Here is a 23,603-nt window from a genome sequence, read left to right as displayed (position 1 = left end):
TAAGTTTTCAGCCGATATATAATTTCTGATGATTTCTAAAATGTGATAGAGAAAAAGGAAACGAAGAAGTCTTTTTTTTAAACAGAGGTCAAAACTCCTGTTATAATTTAGATTTTTGAGGGTGCACTCTTGTCATAAATTGATCTATTACTTTTCCTACATAATTTTTTACAAAAAACATTGATAAAAATATATATTTGGGAGTCTTAGACCTTTCCAACGATATATAGTTTGTCAAGATTAGATTAGATTTAATTGTAATATAGTGAAGTAAATGTAGGCGTCCCGTATATGGGACAGGGTGACAGTACACTAAAAGTTGAAAAGTACGATTTTTGAAGGAATTTATTTGCTTTCAGGATACTACAAAACAATAATTTAACAATTAAAACGCAATTTAAAATAACTTTTTTATATTTTAACATATTTTAACATTTTTTAAATGTATTCCTGTGCCAGTATTTGAGTAATCAAGTACTCGAAGCAAGGTTATTATAGTAAAAAATTATTAATAATAATAAAAACCTTTTGTTGGTTCAAATAAATTAAACTTCAATTGAAAAAAAAAATATATATAAAACACCTTAAACTTATTTTATTTCAGCTAGTTGCTGACATTTCTTTTTTTTTTAGTTTATAATCAAATTTATGAATAAATAAAATAAAACCAAAATACACACGAGTAAAAAACTATTTAGACAATTATTAAAAATTAAAAATAACAAAATTACTAAAACGTAATAAATTAACTTAGTAAATTAAACTAAAATGAAAACAGAAAATATATAAGAACAAATGTAAAATATAATATAACTATAATAAAATTGAAAATGACAATAATAATAATAATAATTTAAACTCTTGAGAGCCATTCAAAAGTATCTGTTCATTTTTTTTTATATATTTGTATTATAGTACAACTTTAGTAAATTTTTTCAGCATGTAATAATTAAATTGTGTAAAATAATAATTGTCAAATATATATTAAAAATGTATATTATAAATAATATGTATGTATTTATTATATATTACATATTAAAAAATATCCAAATATTTGTTTTTTTGTGTGTAAATTCTATTATAATTCTATTATAATTTGTATTAATATTTTCAATAATAATAATAATAAAGAACCCCACTGAAGCTTTTTTTTTCTTAGTTTTTAATATATATATATATATATATATATATATATATATATATATACAGTAAATTTGCATAGTATCAAACTGTGATGTCTATTCCATTCATATTATTTAGCAAAGCTTTTATCTGAAGTGACTTACAGGTTAATGAAACAAGTGATTCATCTTAATGTCATTGTGGTTTGTATTTCTGTGTCAGCAGAAGCTTCATATGAAATGTCAGCTGATGTTCAGTCTGTCCTCCTGTCCTTCACTGCTCAGGAAGCGTTGAAGCGTCGGGAGGTCGCTCTCACTTCATGACATTGATTATTCGCGTTAAGTTCTTGAAAACGGGTCATGGTGAGTCCAGAGAGATTCGCAGACTGAAGAACAGCTCATAAAATACACATAAAAAGATATTGTTGTGAAAACTGAGATACACTACAATTCAAGAATGCGTAAACTGATAAATACAATTACTTTATTAATCAAAGATGCATTAAATTGATCAAAAGTGACAGTTTAGAATGTTACGTTTAGAATGTTACAAAAGATTTCTATCTCAAATAAATACTGTTTTTTTTTTTTTACTTTCTATTCATCAAACAATCAAATATCTTAACGTGTCCACAAAAATATTGGGTTTTCAAAAGTTGATAATAATCAGAAATGTTTCTTGAGCAGCAAATCATATTAGATTATTTCTGAAGATCATGTGACGCTGAAGACTGGAGGAATGATGCTGAAAATACAGCGGAGCATCACAGAAATAAATTATATTTAAACGTTTATTGAGATAGAAAGCAGTTATTTTAAATAGTAAAAATATCTCACAATATTACTGTTTTTACTGTAGTTTTATTCAAACAAATACACCTTTGGTGAGCAGAAGATACTAATTACAAAAATTTAAAAAATCTTACTGACCCCAAACTTTTGAACAGTTTAGTTTTATATTTAATGCATTTTATTATATATATATATATATATATATATATATATATATATATATATTGAGAGGCTCTGGAAGCTGAAGCTGACCTTCATACGGGTCAGAAACGACGCACAATAGTGCTTCTTGTTCTAGCAAACACCTCCAACAATATACAGTAGATAGAGACAGGTATCTGAATGTGTGTAAGATCTGCTGTCAGACGCATTTTAATAAAGACCCAGGATTTCAGTCCTTCATCGCTCAACAGAGGCTTCAGACGCGGCTGATGTTGAGTGACGGAAGTCATTTGTGCGGCATTCAGATGCAGAACAGATGCGATTGATGCCTCAACAGAGCCCAGGAAGATCATTTATTTCCTAATGAACTCTTCATGTGCGCTGCCATCCTGAGAGGAAAATCAAGTCCTGGTGCATGTCACCAGGAACAATATATATTTATATATTTATTATATTTGCAACACAATATAATATGTTAAGCAGCACAAGAATTACACTGTGGTCAATAAATGAGGATCAAATCTTTGTGGGAGGTTATCTATTCATTTAAACTGTGAGATGGTTGTGATTTATTGAATTTAGTTTATATGGACATATACAGTATAATATAAATTAAATCAATTAGTGTCATATATATATTTGTTCAAATTTAATAGTTTTGTTAGAATAATAATATTTATTTGCACAAATATTTGGCTATAAGTACATAAAAAAAGATGCATTAATAATAACACATAAATAAATATATTTCTAAATGCATATTACTAGTAATTGAACAACATTTTTAAACAATATTACATATTAACAATATGTTTTTTTGGTGTGTGTGTGTAAAATAGTAGTAGTAATAACAGTTATAATAGATATATTTGTAAATGTATATTATTAATAACTGAACCTTGTTTTTATATTTATATACTGACATATTCGGTATATTTCTATAATGTGTATGTACATAATAAATTATATAATTATATAATAATTACATTATTTAAATGGTATACTTAATTATTTATAATAAATAATTATTTTCATTATGATATATGTAAATATGGATTGTATATAATTATGTAATAATATTTAATCATTTTTTGCAATTAACAAATACTAATTATAATTTATATAATATGTAAATATTACTTGTATATATCACAATATGTGAATATATATCACAATTATAAATTGATAATATAATAATACATATAATTAAATTTATAATAATAAATTGTAATATATATAATTATCAATTATATAATATCTAAAATGTATAATTAAATAATATACTTTATTAAAATGATGTAATATATAATCTATAAATAAAATTATAATTTATAAAAAAAACTGTACAATTAATAATAAATTATAAATTGATTGCATAATATATAAAATATATATAAATACTGTATTTATTAAAATTGTGTATTAATATGATATATTACATAAATATTATGTTATAAATTGATTATAATTCATCTTTACATAATATATTATATCATTTTATATCATATTTATAATTATAATTTGTTATAATTTATTATTAAATCATAAATGAAACATTTAATTTTTATTCGATCAAAGCACAATAGTTTCTCTAGTGAGAAACCTACTGTACTTCACCAACGCAAAATGAAGACTATAACTGAAATATGAGAAGTTTAGCATCTGATCAGTGAGCTCTGGTCGGTGTCACGAAAGGGAATTATCTCAGTTCACCGTTCATCGCAGCCTTTGGAAACTCTCATCCTCAGCTTCTGCTAATGATAAGCACTGACCTGGAAACAGCAGGTTCTGCAGACTCTGCTCTTCCTCATTAGAATAAGCTGAGGAGTTTCAGCCGGCCTGGATCAGTCATTATCTCACAGACCCGTTCTATAATTTCCCAGGTTCCTATTTAGCTGCCCTTTAAAGGCTTTTAATGATTTCTGAAGCTGACAGGTCCACGCAAGGCTTTAATCATCTCCAGAGGGCAGAACTGCTTTAAATGACCGGCTGCAGATGCTCCATCTTCCTTTCTGCCACGGTCAGCCGCACAATATCTTAATGACTGTCAGATTCATCCATCATCTGTGTTCAGGGGCGGGTCAGAGGTGGAGGGGCGTGGCCTTTTGGCTTGAGGGGGAGGGGTTACGTGACTCGGCTCCAGGATTATATTTTGATTGGTTAGCACAGATGACTGGCAGCGTTATCTTTCGTATCATTGAGATAACATTAAAAATGTTTATGTATATTTTGAATTCGTTTTAATTCAGTTTGATTTCATTTTATGTTCATTTTTTTGTAGTTTTTTATTAATATTTTAATATATAATAGTTTTTTATTTTAACCTTAGTTAAAGTTTAAGTAATTTTGTTGTGTTTCTGTCATCTTTAGTAGATTTGTTTTAATCTATATAGTTTTTATTACTATTTTTAAGATTTTTTTTTCATATTTTCTTTTTCATTTAGATTTTTTTTTAAGTTTTAGTTTATTTTTGACATTTTTAGTAGTTATTATTTTTAAGATATGAGTTTTTTTATTTATATTTTGATTAGTTTTATATACCTATGTATTGTTTATAATAATGTAATATTGCAGTTTTCTGTCATTTTTATGTTTGATTTTGTTTTTATTTTTTTGATGTCGAAAGTTTTTACTAATATGTAGAATTTGTTTTTTATTGTTCTAATTTCATATAAATTTTAGTTAAAGCTTAAGCAATTTTATTGTGTTTTGTCATTTTTATTATTTTCATTTATTTCATCGAGATTGTTGTCAATTATTTTTTGTTTTTCAATTATTTCAATTGAGTTTGTATCAATTTTATTTCAGTTTTAACTACATCAAGGTAAACTAAGCAAAAATTATAAATGTTGCATTAGCAACTAGCTGAAATAAAATACATCTACATAATATATATATAATTGTAATTTATTTATATAATATATAATATTAAGAAACGAAAATGTTTTAATGGTTTTACTAGTAATTAGTTTAAGAGCGCTCTTAAAATTGTGAAATGTATTTATATTTTTTCCCTGTCTCATTCTTATTTCAGTGCTTATGAAATCATAAGTGAATCACTATGCATCATGGCATAATTAGTGTTTCAAATGCTGGTATGCTGCATTCACTTGGTTCCATGCTTTATTCAACAAGCAAAATCAAGGTTACAGTCTCAAAAATAATTTCTTTATGAAATTGAAATGGATGGTTAAGTTGATAGCATTGCATTGTTTGATATACTGTAGTGGGTTTGTTACTTCAGCAAATGTAGCAGGTCATCTGGATAGTGTATGCATACAGTAAATGAGCCTGCTTGCTGTACAGAGATATTACAGTAGTGTGATAGTGAGCTGTTTGTCACTATGTCTTAGAGATGAGCGCTGGGTCAGTAATCACACTGTGATCTGAGGAAGATGGGACGCCCCGCTGCTGCATGTCCTGCTTTAAATTCAGCTTTGAACCTCAGTGTTGTCAGGCTTTTCTGAGAGTTAAAACCACACTGAAATGATTTAGATGAAACACTTTCCAAAAAGGTGAGTATCATTTGGTTTATTTTGCTGTTTTGGTTTCATTCACCTCATGCAAAACATTCATGCATATTTCAATAAAAATATATTTTTTATTTATTTATTTGGTTTGTAAATATTTCATAATAATTTTGACATGAATAAAATAAAATTATAAATAAAATATTGCATTAACTTTTATATTTTCTGTCTTCACTTTAAATTTTGAGTAATTTATTATTTATTAATGTTAGTGTGACGCTAGGTAAGTGAGACAGGAGGCAAAAGCAAGTAAACAGGGTTTATTGTAAATGATGTGCTGATGGAGGGTCGGAGAGTGACGCAGGAATCTGGATGGCAGCACAGACTGGTGAGTAGGTGCGTTGCGTGCGCTGGTACAGATGACGGTGGTGGTAGATCCGATAGAGGTGATGATAATCCGTGTACGAAGGGAACAATCCAGGGCAAACCAAAACAGGAGACAAAGCAGGACAGGAACACGAGAACCAGACATCTAACACGGAGGACCTCAAACAACGATCTGACAAACAAGAGACGAAAGACAGGGCGTTATAAAGGCGGTGGGGATGAGATGCACCTGCCGCTGATCAGGCGATCAGTGGCCACACCCACATGAACCAATCAACATGACATAACCAGACTACAGCTGGAGACGGTGCGTTCACGAACCGTGACAGTACCCCTCCTCCTAAGGACGCCTCCTGGCGTCCCCAGAATCTCTTACCTGTCGATTGTAATCATCGATAAGGGAGTGATCCAGGATGTCCCTGGCAGGTACCCAACTTCTCTCCTCCGGACCGTAACCCTCCCAGTCCACCAAGTACTGAAATCCGCGTCCCCTCCTTCTAGAGTCCAAAATGCGATTTACCAAATAGGTGGTCTCCCCATCTACGAGACGCGGCGGGGGAGGAACCGGGGTAGGCGGATTAATGGGAGAATGAAATACGGGCTTAATTTTGGACACATGAAAGGCGGGATGAATTCTCCTGTACGTAGGAGGGAGTTTAAGGCGGACTGCCACCGGACTAATGATTTTGGTGACAGTAAACGGGCCAATAAATTTGGGAGCCAATTTATTAGATACGGAACGGAGAGGAATATTCTTGGTTGAAAGCCACACCCTTTGACCCACGACGTATACGGGAGGCCTAGACCGGTGGCGATCGGCCTTGGCCTTGGTGCGCGCCCCCGCTTGGAGTAGAGTCTCACGGGCTCTGGTCCAAGTGCGGTGGCACCTCTGGACGAAGGCGTGAGCGGAGGGGACCGCAACTTCGGATTCCATACTGGGAAAAATAGGTGGCTGGTAACCTACACTACACTCAAAAGGAGATAGGCCCGTAGCTGATACTGGTAAGGTATTGTGGGCGTACTCCACCATAGACAATTGTTGGCTCCAGGAGGAAGGATTCTTGGAGACCAAACATCGCAACACCCTTTCCAAATCTTGGTTGGCTCTCTCGGTTTGCCCATTGCTCTGGGGGTGAAACCCTGAGGACAGACTTACAGTCGCTCCCAGTAGTCTACAGAATTCTTGCCAAAATTTAGCCACAAATTGGGGTCCCCTGTCGGAAACCACGTCTATCGGGAGGCCATGTAACCGAAAGACGTGGTCTACGACGGTCAACGCTGTCTCCTTGGCTGAGGGTAATTTGGGCAAGGGAATAAAATGGGCCGCCTTCGAGAACCGGTCCACCACGGTTAAAACCACCGTGTTTCCCTGGGAGGGTGGGAGGGCGGTAATAAAATCTAGAGCGATGTGGGACCAGGGTCTCGAAGGAACCGGCAGCGGTTGGAGTAACCCATCAGGGGGCCGATTGGAAGTCTTACCAGTGGCACAAACCGAGCAAGCCAAAACAAAACTGTGAATGTCGCGAGCCATAAGTGGCCACCAGAATCGTTGCTTGACTAAAAATCTAGTACGGTTAACCCCTGGATGGCAAGCTACATTCGAGCAATGTCCCCACTGGATAACGTTGGACCTTAATCCCTCCGGCACAAATAAACGGTTCGGTGGGCACCCGGGCGGAGGCGTTACCCCTTCTAAGGCCGTTCTGACCTTCGATTCGATCTCCCATGTGAGAGTGGAGACCACTAATGTCTTCGGAAAAATACTCTCGGGAGTGGACGGGCGTTCGGAATGGTCAAAAATACGCGACAAAGAATCGGGTTTGATATTCTTGGAACCCGGGCGGTACGAGATAGTAAAGTCAAAACGTCCGAAAAAAAGTGCCCACCGAGCCTGCCTGGAGTTCAACCTCTTGGCGGTGCTAATGTACTCTAAATTCTTGTGGTCAGTCCATACTATAAAAGGAACCCCCGATCCCTCTAACCAGTGTCGCCATTCCTCTAATGCCATCTTAACTGCCAACAATTCTCGGTTACCAATATCATAATTTCGTTCTGCCGGGGATAAACGATATGAAAAATACGCGCAAGGATGGACCTTGTCGTCTAAGGGAGAACGTTGAGATAACACCGCTCCTACCCCCACCTCTGATGCGTCGACCTCCACCACGAACTGACGCGTAGGGTCCGGGGTAATCAGAATAGGGGCTGAGCTGAAACGGCTCTTCAGTTTGGCGAACACAGCCTCAGCTGTGTCCGACCACCTGAACGCCGTCTTGGCGGAGGTCAAGGCGGTCAGAGGTGCGGCTAGTTGACTGAAGTTGCGAATAAAACGCCGGTAGAAGTTAGCGAACCCCAGAAACCTCTGTAGGGCCTTACGGGAATCTGGGCTTGGCCATTCTACCACAGCCTTAACCTTCTCGGGATCCATGCGTATTCCCTCAGTCGACACGATATACCCCAAAAATGGAATTGACTGTGCATGAAATTCGCATTTCTCCGCCTTGACAAAAAGCCCATTCTCTAGCAACCTCTGAAGCACTCGTTGGACGTGCTGCACATGTTCCTGGAGAGAAGAAGAAAAAATCAATATGTCGTCCAGGTAGACATAAATGAATTGATCGATCATATCTCGCAGCACGTCGTTAACAAGTGCCTGGAAGACCGCTGGGGAGTTGGAGAGCCCAAACGGCATAACCAAGTATTCAAAGTGCCCTCTGGGGGTGTTAAAAGCGGTCTTCCATTCATCCCCCTCCCTGATCCGAACCAAATGATACGCATTGCGTAAGTCCAGTTTTGTGAAAATTGACGCTCCCTGCAACCTCTCGAAGGCCGAAGACATCAACGGCAAAGGATATTCTTTACCGTGATGTTGTTCAGTCCCCGGTAATCAATACAAGGTCGCAGAGACCCGTCCTTCTTTCCCACAAAAAAGAACCCCGCCCCCGCAGGAGAAGAGGAAGGGCGGATGAATTTAGAAGCTAGAGAATCAGAAATATATTTCTCCATAGCCTCCCTCTCTGGAACCGAAAGTGAATAGAGTTTGCCCTTAGGCGGAGACTTACCTGACAGTAAATCTATGGCACAGTCGTAAGGACGATGCGGAGGAAGAGAAGCAGCCCGAGACTTACTGAACACTTCCTTCAGATGGAGGTACTCAGCGGGCACGTTAGACAAATCCACCGCCTCCTCCTGCAACACAGACACAGACACAGACGGACAGGCAGACACTAGACAAGACTCATGACATCTTTTGGACCAAGACAAAACAGAGTTAGAGAGCCAGTCAATGCTAGGGTTATGGAGGAGGAGCCAAGGGTGTCCGAGGACAATGGGTGCCAGGGGAGAGTCAAGGATGTGAAAGGAGATGGTTTCGGAGTGATTGCCAGAGGTGATGAGTGTGATGTCCTCAGTGATGTATGATATGGTAGGAAGTTGCTGACCAGTGAGGGCGTGCACCGTGATGTGGTGCGGAAGGGGTTTGAGGGGGATGTGGAGCTTGTGAGCTAATGTGCTGTCCATGAAGTTACCTTCTGCCCCGGAATCCAGTAGTGCCTGACAGTGATGTGTCTGTGCTGACCACCGCAGCCATACCGGGAGGAGCGTGGAAGATGATGGTGATGATGATGATGATGAGGTCTTCTCGGCGGAGATCCCACCCGATAGTAGCCTCATACGTACTACCGGGCCTGGCCTTTTACCGGACAGGCGTGGGCTTGGTGTCCGGCTCCCCCGCAGTAAAGGCAAAGGCCCAGGGACCTCCGCCTCTCCTTCTCCTCCCGGGAAAGCCGAGCTCGCCCTACCTGCATGGGCTCGTGATCGTAGACGGGGCTGGCCACGTCCCCGCCGCTGAACCGCACGTCTGCCGGTCCCCTGGATGGGGTGTTGAGTAGCCCCCTCCTCTCCATCCGTGCCAGACGTGCGTCGACCCGAAGGGCCAGCTCAATGAGCCCATTGAACGACGGGGGAAGGTCCAGGGCGTAGATCTCCCTCTGGACGCGGTCAGCCAGCCCATGCAGGAACATGTCCCACTGCGCCTCCTCGTTCCAATGGCACTCCGCCGCCAGTGTCCGGAACTCGATGGAGTAGTCCGAGACGGATCTTTCGTGCTGGCGCAGCTCCGCCAGCCTCCTGGCCGCCTCCCGTCCTGCGGCGGCCCGATCAAAGACCCGTCTCATCTCGACGGAGAGGGCCTGGAACGAGGCGCAGCATGGGTCCTGGTTCTCCCACACCGCTGTTCCCCACAGTGCCGCCCTCCCAGAGAGCAGGGTCAGGACGAACGCCACCTTGGCCCTCTCAGTGGCGAACGTCCTAGGCTGGAGGGCAAAATGCATATCACACCGGTTAAGGAACGCTCTACAATAATCGGGTTCACCTGAGTAAGCCTCCGGAATCGGGAGGCGTGGTTCCGGCTGGGAGGGGGCCTCCGATGGTGCTGGTGGAACAGGCGGTGTGAGTGGCGCAGTGGGGGCTCGTAATAGCTGGAACTGTTGGGTGAGCTCGGACACCTGCGTCACTAAAGCCTGGACCGCGCGACCAGTGTCGTTAAGAGTCCGCTCCTGGGAGTCCATCCTCCGAACACTGGCGCTGAGGAAAGCTTCGAGAGATGAAGGTTGGTTACTCGCTGCCTCCATGTTGTTGGTCAGATCGTTCTGTGACGCTAGGTAAGTGAGACAGGAGGCAAAAGCAAGTAAACAGGGTTTATTGTAAATGATGTGCTGATGGAGGGTCGGAGAGTGACGCAGGAATCTGGATGGCAGCACAGACTGGTGAGTAGGTGCGTTGCGTGCGCTGGTACAGATGACGGTGGTGGTAGATCCGATAGAGGTGATGATAATCCGTGTACGAAGGGAACAATCCAGGGCAAACCAAAACAGGAGACAAAGCAGGACAGGAACACGAGAACCAGACATCTAACACGGAGGACCTCAAACAACGATCTGACAAACAAGAGACGAAAGACAGGGCGTTATAAAGGCGGTGGGGATGAGATGCACCTGCCGCTGATCAGGCGATCAGTGGCCACACCCACATGAACCAATCAACATGACATAACCAGACTACAGCTGGAGACGGTGCGTTCACGAACCGTGACAGTTAGTTTATTTAGTTTTAGTTACTTAACCTACTTCAACATTAAATGAAATTGAGAAATGTTGACTTGGCATTTTCATCTACTAGATATTTTAAATTTATTTACATTTTTATTTCAAATATATATATATATATATGGAATTAATCAATTATGAAACTAAATACATTTCAGCTGTAAAGCAGCTCTTAAAAAGACAAAAGTGTTATTATACAGCTTAATTCGATTCAAATTGTGCTCTAATAATTCATTACATTAATAAAAGTGCTTTTCTAGGCAAAGCGCTTAATGCTGTAACGCATTAAATCGATAATCTTACTGAATCGTCTTTTAAACCCCATAAGGTATAAAGGTGAGTAAATGGCAGCAGAATTTTTATTTCGATCTTTAAACGACACAATGATGGTCACTGGAGTGACATTTCCTCGTGATAGTTTCACATTACACACACGAAATACGCGTTTAGATTTCTTTTGTTTTCAGCCAGGCATCAGGATCCCAGTTGGTGGCTCTCAAACTCATGCAAAATGACTGTCAACTAACTCGTTTCCTCATAGCAAACGCGCGTGAGGTGTTTGTAATGGCCTCGGGGTGCGAGCACGAGCAGTGACGGCGCTCAGGTCGGGGTTGGGAGGAGGCGCAGCTGTGGGCTGAATGCTAACAAGCTGTTCAGGCTCTTAGACGACGCCGTGACTCATCGCAGAGCAGTGATGACAGATGTAAACAGCTGTGTTTAGCATGCCAATAGATCTCTTTGTGAGGTTTTGTGAATGGTGCTGTGATCGGCGGAGAGTTTGAGTCAATGTCTTGGGAGATTCGGCTCACAATGAGTGTGTGACTTCCACATATCCAGCTCCAGATGAATGTTGATGAGAAGAGCGACTCACAGATGATGAAGACGCTGGTGACTGCTGAATGTGACATGCTAAATGTGAGCATGAGAGAGTTTGATTCAGGAGAATTTGCATGTAGACTATAGAAACCTGCTGTTCACTTTTTGAAATAATGAAGACATAAATTTCAAAAAATGTTGTCTTGTGCAGTGTTTTTGTCTTGTTTTCTGGAACAAAAAATTCTTAAATCAAGATATATTCTTTTTAGATATTAAGGAGCCGTTCACAGAGCCTGTCTTTGCTTATAAAAAACACAAAAGATGTGCTGTTTACACTTTACACTCCTTGTCTACATTGGCGTTTTCACCGCATTTCAAAAACGATCTCACTACACAATCCACTCTACACAACCGAAAATGCAACTGCTGTATTATAAAATACTGAATTTAGCTGCACAATGGCTGCTAAAAATTACAATGATGCCAGGAAAGTTTACAGTTCAGTCTCCATGTTGCAGGTTGTCGAAATTCTCCGTTTTCAAGGGTCGAAACTACAGGCATAACCGTAGCAAAAGTCATGCGTTTTAAAACGAAAATGCACTAGTGTAAACAGGGCCCCAGCGCTCAGGAACAAAACACCATCAAATGAAATAGTTGCCTTGCCAACTTGCTACTGTAAACAAAAGCTTGCATCACTTGCCCCGCCTCTGGGGTCTTCTGATTGGTCCACTGTTTTGGAACTGAAAAACAGCCCCTAAGAATAAAAAGATGTTCCGGACTATTTTCAAAAGGAATTGCTAATTGTATTTTCAATTGTGTTTTTTATATGTGGACATATAAATTGTGACATAATCCAGGCAAGCGCAATTGCATTACCATGTTTGGTTTTCACTTTTGCGAACGCACAGTACTGTCATAATTCAAATGGAAAAGAAAAGATGTGAACATCAGATTTAGTAATTTTGTGTGTCTTTTGTCAATTACATTTTTTTTTATTGTTTCTTTATATTTGTATTTAGCTGTAATTATTTTTAATTAACTATTTTTAGTATTCATTAAACTTGATTTCAGTTTTTCATTAAGTTTTGATTAAGTTTTTAAGTTGATTTCTTTGTTTGTTTGTGTAATTTTGTGTTTCTTTAACTGTATTTTATTTCAGTTAATTGCAAAGACATGAAAATATAATTGAAGATAACCAGTGTGCTCTTACACTCAGCAGGTTCATCATTGCAACCAGCTGGATCTGAACAGACACTGACAGTGTGTTTCTATGTCTGTCCTGTAGGGGTCGCCCTCCAGGGCCATTGTCTCTCTTCATCTGGGATCATGTTCTAGAGCCGACCCTACACAGCAACCATGAAAGGCTTAGGGGCCGACCATAGTCGCTATCTGTCTGACACCTGCGACCCTACTGCGGGCCCCCAGGAGCCCCTGTGTCCCTTGGCCCCGGACCCTCATGCTACCTTCCTCCTGAGCCCCACTGTCAACCATTACACCACTCTGGATCCTCACCTTCATCATTTTCCTGTTTCCACCTCGACAACGCTTCAGTCGGACTGCCTGCTGCCCCTCAACAATCAGCTGACCAACAGCAGCACCTTCCCTCGCCTCCACTACACCAACCAGCAGGAGCAGAGCGACTACACACAGGTACTGACACCACACTGTATTTTTTTATTAAAATAAAGTAAAAACAGTAATATTATGAAATATTATTACAATTTAAAATAGCTGTTTTCTATATTGTATTGTATATATTGTAAAATGTAATTTATTTCTGTGATCAAAGCTGATTTCAGCATCATTATTCCAGTCTTCAGTGTCACATGATTCTTCAGAAATCATTCTAATATGCTGATTTGATTTTCAATAAATATTTCTTATTATTATCAATGTTGAAAACATTTGTGCTGCTGCTTATTTTCGTGGAAACTGAGATACATTTTATTTATTTATTTATTGATAATTAGAAAGTTCAAAAGAAAAGTGTTTATGTGAAATAGAAAACTTTTGTAACAAAATATAATTATCTTTACTGTCACTTTTTATCAATTAAATGCCTCCTTGCTGGATAAAAGTATCTGCTGAAAAATGTATTCTTCTTCATCTTCAAGTCTCAGGTTAGTTATGTAACCATGGCATGGAACAAGACACTGCATCCTCTAGGAGTCGTTATGGGGAATGCCTCATTGTGATCCGTGTCTGAAGTATACATTGAAAAACACCAACAACACGTTGGCCGGCATCAGAGAATGATGTCACTACTGGTGTGACTACAGTATAAATAGGCGCTCGGAGAACACGTCATCCACTTCCTCGTCTGTACCTTGCATCCGAAGTAAGGCAAGAAACCTAGAGGTCGAAGTGTCTGGTTCCCTACTCAGGGAACCTTGGTAACATAAGTAACCTGAGATGTTCCCTTTCAAGGGAACTTCAAACTGCATCCTCTGGGGTCACTATGGGGAATGGTATGACCACCAAAAATAGATTCCTTTAAAGTCTAAACAGGTCCCTAGTAGCAACACTATTTGAATATGATTCCTGAGGATACATAGGTGGAGTGGTGCCCAAGATGAACAGGGCTTTTACCAGCTCGAGAAAAGGCACGAAGCAACCGCGCAAAGCCCTCACCATATAGGATTTTAGAACTTACCACAGTGTGGATTTTAGAACATGCACAAAGACTTACCACTTATGTGAATTTTAGAAAATGCGCAAAGTACTCAGCGTGAACACTTACCACTAATGTGGATTTTAGAAAGTGTGCAAAGTGTTCAACGTGCACACTTACCACATTTGGGTTTCAAAAGTACACAGAGCTTAGCGTGTGTACTAAAAGCTTCCCAAGCATCTGTTCACAGATACGGGAGAGGCAAGCTCAAATACAACCCTCTAAAGTGAGGGGAGCACTGCCTGAGACAGCATTAAACAAGAAGGTTCTCGCAAATGCCACTTATACTTCCTGTTCAATGTTTCAGCAACAGGGGATATCCCTCTTAGATTCATATAGATTTTATGATGGTGTGTTTTGTCTGAGCAGGCTTGTGTGGTTCAGACTGGTAGTCGCTCCGGCACCCTCACGTCATCCATGTCCATGGGGATGGGTTTGGGTCTGGGACTGGGTGCTCCAGCCATGATCAGCAGTGGCACAGCCACCATCTCATCCGCGGCGGCTGCCAAAATGAACCGGCTCCCGGCCAACCTGCTGGACCAGCTGGAGCGCCACCTACCCCTGCAGCGGGACGGCTTCAGCACACTGCAATTCCATCGGCGCAGCCGTGGCTCCAAGCAGCGCAGCGAGAGTCCCAGCCGCATCCGCAACCTGGTGCAGTCCGTCCAGAAGCTGTTCGCCAAGTCCCAATCCTTGGAGGTTTCGGCAGTCAAAGGGAGCATCACCGCGGGCCCAGCCAGCGATGCGGCCAAAGTGACTCGGCGAAGCAAAAGCAAAGACTGCGCCAAGACCGAAGGCACCAAACGCCGTCCGCGACCCAATCTCTCAGGCTTCTGGAGCTCAGATGACGGTTTAGAAGATGAGGTGCCAGCTCAACCCATCGCGGGCCCATTAGCTGTGGCATATCGAAACCCTCTCAGCATGATGACACTCGGTCGGGCCGTGTCGGACAGTCAGGCGGCTCCCAGATCGCATCCACAGGGCTACAACACCATCGCTGCACATTCGCTTAAATCCTCCAAGAGCAGTGGCGACCTCAAGCCCACGATCAGCCTGCCGTCCTCCACGGGCCAAACAGGGGAACACAAGCTGGTTAAGAGAGGCTCGTGGTCCACACTGACCCTCAGTCAGGCCCGACAGGTGCTTCAGAAGGGCTCCACCACCGTCAACCAGACCCTGCTCAAGTCCAAGTCATGCCACGGCCAGGAGATGACCTGCAACTTCCTGCAGGTAACACACAAGACATGAAAGAAAGACAAATGGGAGAGAGACAGTGAAGATATTTCTTAAGACTGTGACAAATGCAACAAGGATAACACATAGAAGATTTCATAGTAGGCTTTGTTGATTGCAATACCAAATAACCACTTTATATCTATATACTTTCACTTGTGTGTGTGTGTGTATATATATGTGTGTGTATATATATATATATACTTTTTTATTATTTGTAAAGAAAAAATTATGATTTATACAAAACGGCAGGACACTATACCTGCTACAGACACGCTACACAGCAGCCACTACACTATACCATTTTTAAATATATTCAATATTTACAAATCAAATATTTGAAATACATTACTTACTTTTTTTATAATAAATACATCAATAATAAGTGGAATAATAATAATTACTGCAAATATTTATAATAAAAATGATAAATTATTATAAATTGCTAATTGCTACTATAAATAACTCATCACATGTATTTTAAAGTACTTTTCCGATGTTTTAATTGGCATCCTTTGCCCCAGGTCTATTGGGGCTAGTGTAAGTGTATTATGTGTTTTGGCAGGTTCCTGCGGGTGACTGTAGCGGGATGCTGGGTAAGGGAGGATGTAGCACCGGCGAGATACCGTGCAGGCGGATGCGCAGCGGCAGTTATGTTAAAGCCATGGGAGACACGGAGGATAGCGACGACTCAGACGGACCTCCTTCACCCAAACCTTCACCCAAAACAGCTGCCAGACGCCAGAGTTACCTGAAGGCCACGCAACGCTCGCTCAGTGAACAGCAGCCGCCGTCGCTGCTGCCACGCAAGTGAGTCAAACACGCTATACCTGCTACATTCACACTACACACCAGCCACATCATTATACCTGCTACAGGGACGCTAAACACCAGCCACGACATTATACCTGCTACATACACGCTACACAGCAGCCACGACACTATACCTGTTACATACACACTACACAGCAGCCACGACACTATACCTGCTACAGACACGCTACATAGCATCCACGACACTATACCTGCTACATACACACTACACAGCAGCCACGACACTATACCTGCTACATACACGCTACACACCAGCCACGACACTGTACCTGCTACATACACGCTACACAGCAGCCACGACACTGTACCTGCTACATACACACTACACAGCAGCCACGACACTATACCTGCTACATACACACTACACAGCAGCCACGACACTATACCTGCTACATACACGCTACACACCAGCCACGACACTGTACCTGCTACATACACACTACACACCAGCCACGACACTGTACCTGCTACATACACGCTACACAGCAGCCACGACACTATACCTGCTACATACACGTTACACACCAGCCACGACACTATACCTGCTACATACACGCTACACACCAGCCACGACACTATACCTGCTACATACACGCTACACACCAGCCACGACACTGTACCTGCTACATACACGCTACACAGCATCCACGACACTATACCTGCTACATACACGCTACACACCAGCCACGACACTATACCTGCTACATACACGCTACACAGCATCCACGACACTATGCCTGCTACATACACGCTACACACCAGCCACGACACTGTACCTGCTACATACACGCTACACACCAGCCACGACACTATACCTGCTACATACACGCTACACACCAGCCACGACACTATACCTGCTACATACACGCTACACAGCATCCACGACACTATGCCTGCTACATACACGCTACACACCAGCCACGACACTATACCTGCTACATACACGCTACACAGCATCCACGACACTATGCCTGCTACATACACGCTACACACCAGCCACGACACTATACTTGCTACAGACACACTACACAGCATCCACGACACTATGCCTGCTACATACACGCTACACACCAGCCACGACACTATACCTGCTACATACACGTTACACACCAGCCACGACACTATACCTGCTACATACACGCTACACACCAGCCACGACACTGTACCTGCTACATACACGCTACACAGCAGCCACGACACTATACCTGCTACATACACGTTACACACCAGCCACGACACTATACCTGCTACATACACGCTACACAGCATCCACGACACTATGCCTGCTACATACACGCTACACACCAGCCACGACACTATACCTGCTACATACACGTTACACACCAGCCACGACACTATACCTGCTACATACATGCTACACACCAGCCACGACACTATACCTGCTACATACACACTACACAGCAGCCACGACACTATACCTGCTACATACACGCTACACAGCAGCCATGACACTATACCTGCTACATACACTCTACACACCAGCCACGACACTGTACCTGCTACATACACGCTACACAGCAGCCACGACACTATACCTGTTACATACACACTACACAGCAGCCATGACACTATACCTGCTACATACACTCTACACACCAGCCACGACACTGTACCTGCTACATACACGCTACACAGCAGCCACGACACTATACCTGTTACATACACACTACACAGCAGCCACGACACTATACCTGCTACAGACACGCTACATAGCATCCACGACACTATACCTGCTACATACACACTACACAGCAGCCACGACACTATACCTGCTACATACACGCTACACACCAGCCACGACACTGTACCTGCTACATACATGCTACACAGCAGCCACGACACTGTACCTGCTACATACACACTACACAGCAGCCACGACACTATACCTGCTACATACACACTACACAGCAGCCACGACACTATACCTGCTACATACACGCTACACACCAGCCACGACACTGTACCTGCTACATACACACTACACACCAGCCACGACACTGTACCTGCTACATACACGCTACACAGCAGCCACGACACTATACCTGCTACATACACGTTACACACCAGCCACGACACTATACCTGCTACATACACGCTACACACCAGCCACGACACTGTACCTGCTACATACACGCTACACAGCATCCACGACACTATACCTGCTACATACACGCTACACACCAGCCACGACACTATACCTGCTACATACACGCTACACAGCATCCACGACACTATGCCTGCTACATACACGCTACACACCAGCCACGACACTGTACCTGCTACATACACGCTACACACCAGCCACGACACTATACCTGCTACATACACGCTACACACCAGCCACGACACTATACCTGCTACATACACGCTACACAGCATCCACGACACTATGCCTGCTACATACACGCTACACACCAGCCACGACACTATACCTGCTACATACACGCTACACACCAGCCACGACACTGTACCTGCTACATACACGCTACACAGCATCCACGACACTATACCTGCTACATACACGCTACACACCAGCCACGACACTATACCTGCTACATACACGCTACACAGCATCCACGACACTATGCCTGCTACATACACGCTACACACCAGCCACGACACTGTACCTGCTACATACACGCTACACACCAGCCACGACACTATACCTGCTACATACACGCTACACACCAGCCACGACACTATACCTGCTACATACACGCTACACAGCATCCACGACACTATGCCTGCTACATACACGCTACACACCAGCCACGACACTATACCTGCTACATACACGCTACACAGCATCCACGACACTATGCCTGCTACATACACGCTACACACCAGCCACGACACTATACTTGCTACAGACACACTACACAGCATCCACGACACTATGCCTGCTACATACACGCTACACACCAGCCACGACACTATACCTGCTACATACACGTTACACACCAGCCACGACACTATACCTGCTACATACACGCTACACACCAGCCACGACACTGTACCTGCTACATACACGCTACACAGCAGCCACGACACTATACCTGCTACATACACGTTACACACCAGCCACGACACTATACCTGCTACATACACGCTACACAGCATCCACGACACTATGCCTGCTACATACACGCTACACACCAGCCACGACACTATACCTGCTACATACACGTTACACACCAGCCACGACACTATACCTGCTACATACATGCTACACACCAGCCACGACACTATACCTGCTACATACACACTACACAGCAGCCACGACACTATACCTGCTACATACACGCTACACAGCAGCCATGACACTATACCTGCTACATACACTCTACACACCAGCCACGACACTGTACCTGCTACATACACGCTACACAGCAGCCACGACATACATGCTACATACACACTACACAGCAGCCACCACACTATACCTGCTACATACACACTACACACCAGCCACAACACTATACCTGCTACATACACACTACACAGCAGCCACGACACTATACCTGCTACATACACGCTACACAGCAGCCACGACACTATACCTGCTACATACACGCTACACACCAGCCACGACACTATACCTGCTACATACACGCTACACACCAGCCACGACACTGTACCTGCTACATACACGCTACACAGCAGCCACGACACTATACCTGCTACATACACGTTACACAGCATCCACGACACTATGCCTGCTACATACACGCTACACACCAGCCACGACACTATACCTGCTACATACACGCTAACCACCAGCCACGACACTATACCTGCTACATACACACTACACACCAGCCACGACACTATGCCTGCTACATACACGCTACACACCAGCCACGACACTATACCTGCTACATACACGCTACACAGCAGCCACGACACTATGCCTGCTACATACACGCTACACAGCAGCCACAACACTATACCTGCTACATACACACTACACAGCAGCCACGACACTATACCTGCTACAGACACACTACAAACCAGCCAAGACACTATACCTGCTACATACACACTACACAGCATCCACGACACTATGCCTGCTACATACACACTACACAGCAGCCACGACACTATACCTGCTACATACACGTTACACACCAGCCACGACACTATACCTGCTACATACACGCTACACAGCAGCCACGACACTATACCTGCTACATACACACTACACAGCAGCCACGACACTACACCTGCTACATACACGCTACACACCAGCCACGACACTATACCTGCTACAGACACACTACAAACCAGCCAAGACACTATACCTGCTACATACACGTAACACAGCAGCCACGACACTATACCTGCTACATACACGTAACACACCAGCCACGACACTATACCTGCTACATACACGCTACACAGCAGCCACGACACTATACCTGCTACATACACGCTACACACCAGCCACGACACTATACCTGCTACATACACGCTACACAGCAGCCACGACACTGTACCTGCTACATACACACTACACAGCAGCCACGACACTATACCTGCTACATACACACTACACACCAGCCACGACACTGTACCTGCTACATACACGCTACACAGCAGCCACGACACTATACCTGCTACATACACGTTACACACCAGCCACGACACTATACCTGCTACATACACGCTACACACCAGCCACGACACTATACCTGCTACATACACGCTACACACCAGCCACGACACTGTACCTGCTACATACACACTACACAGCAGCCACGACACTATACCTGCTACATACACGCTACACACCAGCCACGACACTATACCTGCTACATACACACTACACAGCAGCCACGACACTATACCTGCTACATACACACTACACACCAGCCACGACACTGTACCTGCTACATACACGCTACACAGCAGCCACGACACTGTACCTGCTACATACACACTACACAGCAGCCACGACACTATACCTGCTACATACACACTACACAGCAGCCACGACACTATACCTGCTACATACACGCTACACACCAGCCACGACACTGTACCTGCTACATACACACTACACACCAGCCACGACACTGTACCTGCTACATACACGCTACACAGCAGCCACGACACTATACCTGCTACATACACGTTACACACCAGCCACGACACTATACCTGCTACATACACGCTACACACCAGCCACGACACTGTACCTGCTACATACACGCTACACAGCATCCACGACACTATACCTGCTACATACACGCTACACACCAGCCACGACACTATACCTGCTACATACACGCTACACAGCATCCACGACACTATGCCTGCTACATACACGCTACACACCAGCCACGACACTGTACCTGCTACATACACGCTACACACCAGCCACGACACTATACCTGCTACATACACGCTACACACCAGCCACGACACTATACCTGCTACATACACGCTACACAGCATCCACGACACTATGCCTGCTACATACACGCTACACACCAGCCACGACACTATACCTGCTACATACACGCTACACACCAGCCACGACACTGTACCTGCTACATACACGCTACACAGCATCCACGACACTATACCTGCTACATACACGCTACACACCAGCCACGACACTATACCTGCTACATACACGCTACACAGCATCCACGACACTATGCCTGCTACATACACGCTACACACCAGCCACGACACTGTACCTGCTACATACACGCTACACACCAGCCACGACACTATACCTGCTACATACACGCTACACACCAGCCACGACACTATACCTGCTACATACACGCTACACAGCATCCACGACACTATGCCTGCTACATACACGCTACACACCAGCCACGACACTATACCTGCTACATACACGCTACACAGCATCCACGACACTATGCCTGCTACATACACGCTACACACCAGCCACGACACTATACTTGCTACAGACACACTACACAGCATCCACGACACTATGCCTGCTACATACACGCTACACACCAGCCACGACACTATACCTGCTACATACACGTTACACACCAGCCACGACACTATACCTGCTACATACACGCTACACACCAGCCACGACACTGTACCTGCTACATACACGCTACACAGCAGCCACGACACTATACCTGCTACATACACGTTACACACCAGCCACGACACTATACCTGCTACATACACGCTACACAGCATCCACGACACTATGCCTGCTACATACACGCTACACACCAGCCACGACACTATACCTGCTACATACACGTTACACACCAGCCACGACACTATACCTGCTACATACATGCTACACACCAGCCACGACACTATACCTGCTACATACACACTACACAGCAGCCACGACACTATACCTGCTACATACACGCTACACAGCAGCCATGACACTATACCTGCTACATACACTCTACACACCAGCCACGACACTGTACCTGCTACATACACGCTACACAGCAGCCACGACATACATGCTACATACACACTACACAGCAGCCACCACACTATACCTGCTACATACACACTACACACCAGCCACAACACTATACCTGCTACATACACACTACACAGCAGCCACGACACTATACCTGCTACATACACGCTACACAGCAGCCACGACACTATACCTGCTACATACACGCTACACACCAGCCACGACACTATACCTGCTACATACACGCTACACACCAGCCACGACACTGTACCTGCTACATACACGCTACACAGCAGCCACGACACTATACCTGCTACATACACGTTACACAGCATCCACGACACTATGCCTGCTACATACACGCTACACACCAGCCACGACACTATACCTGCTACATACACGCTAACCACCAGCCACGACACTATACCTGCTACATACACACTACACACCAGCCACGACACTATGCCTGCTACATACACGCTACACACCAGCCACGACACTATACCTGCTACATACACGCTACACAGCAGCCACGACACTATGCCT

General features: G+C 43.3%; 1 protein-coding gene across 3 annotated transcripts in view; it reads left to right on the top strand.

Annotated features, from left to right (window-relative positions):
* The window catches only part of LOC132128885 (disks large-associated protein 4-like), a 149,895-nt gene that overhangs the window by 91,031 nt on the left and 35,261 nt on the right, over positions 1-23,603 (top strand). For all 3 annotated transcript variants that reach the window (XM_059540269.1, XM_059540268.1, XM_059540267.1), the window contains 3 exons: positions 13,139-13,503; positions 14,894-15,754; positions 16,323-16,567. In XM_059540269.1, coding sequence (XP_059396252.1) covers positions 13,210-13,503; positions 14,894-15,754; positions 16,323-16,567 — 1,400 coding nt within the window. In that variant the 5' untranslated portion in view covers positions 13,139-13,209. The remainder of the gene's footprint in view (positions 1-13,138; positions 13,504-14,893; positions 15,755-16,322; positions 16,568-23,603) is intronic.

Source organism: Carassius carassius, chromosome 46 (genome assembly GCF_963082965.1).
Source record: "Carassius carassius chromosome 46, fCarCar2.1, whole genome shotgun sequence".
NCBI classification, from domain to species: Eukaryota; Metazoa; Chordata; class Actinopteri; order Cypriniformes; family Cyprinidae; genus Carassius; species Carassius carassius.
This window is presented reverse-complemented; position numbering and strand designations above follow the sequence as displayed.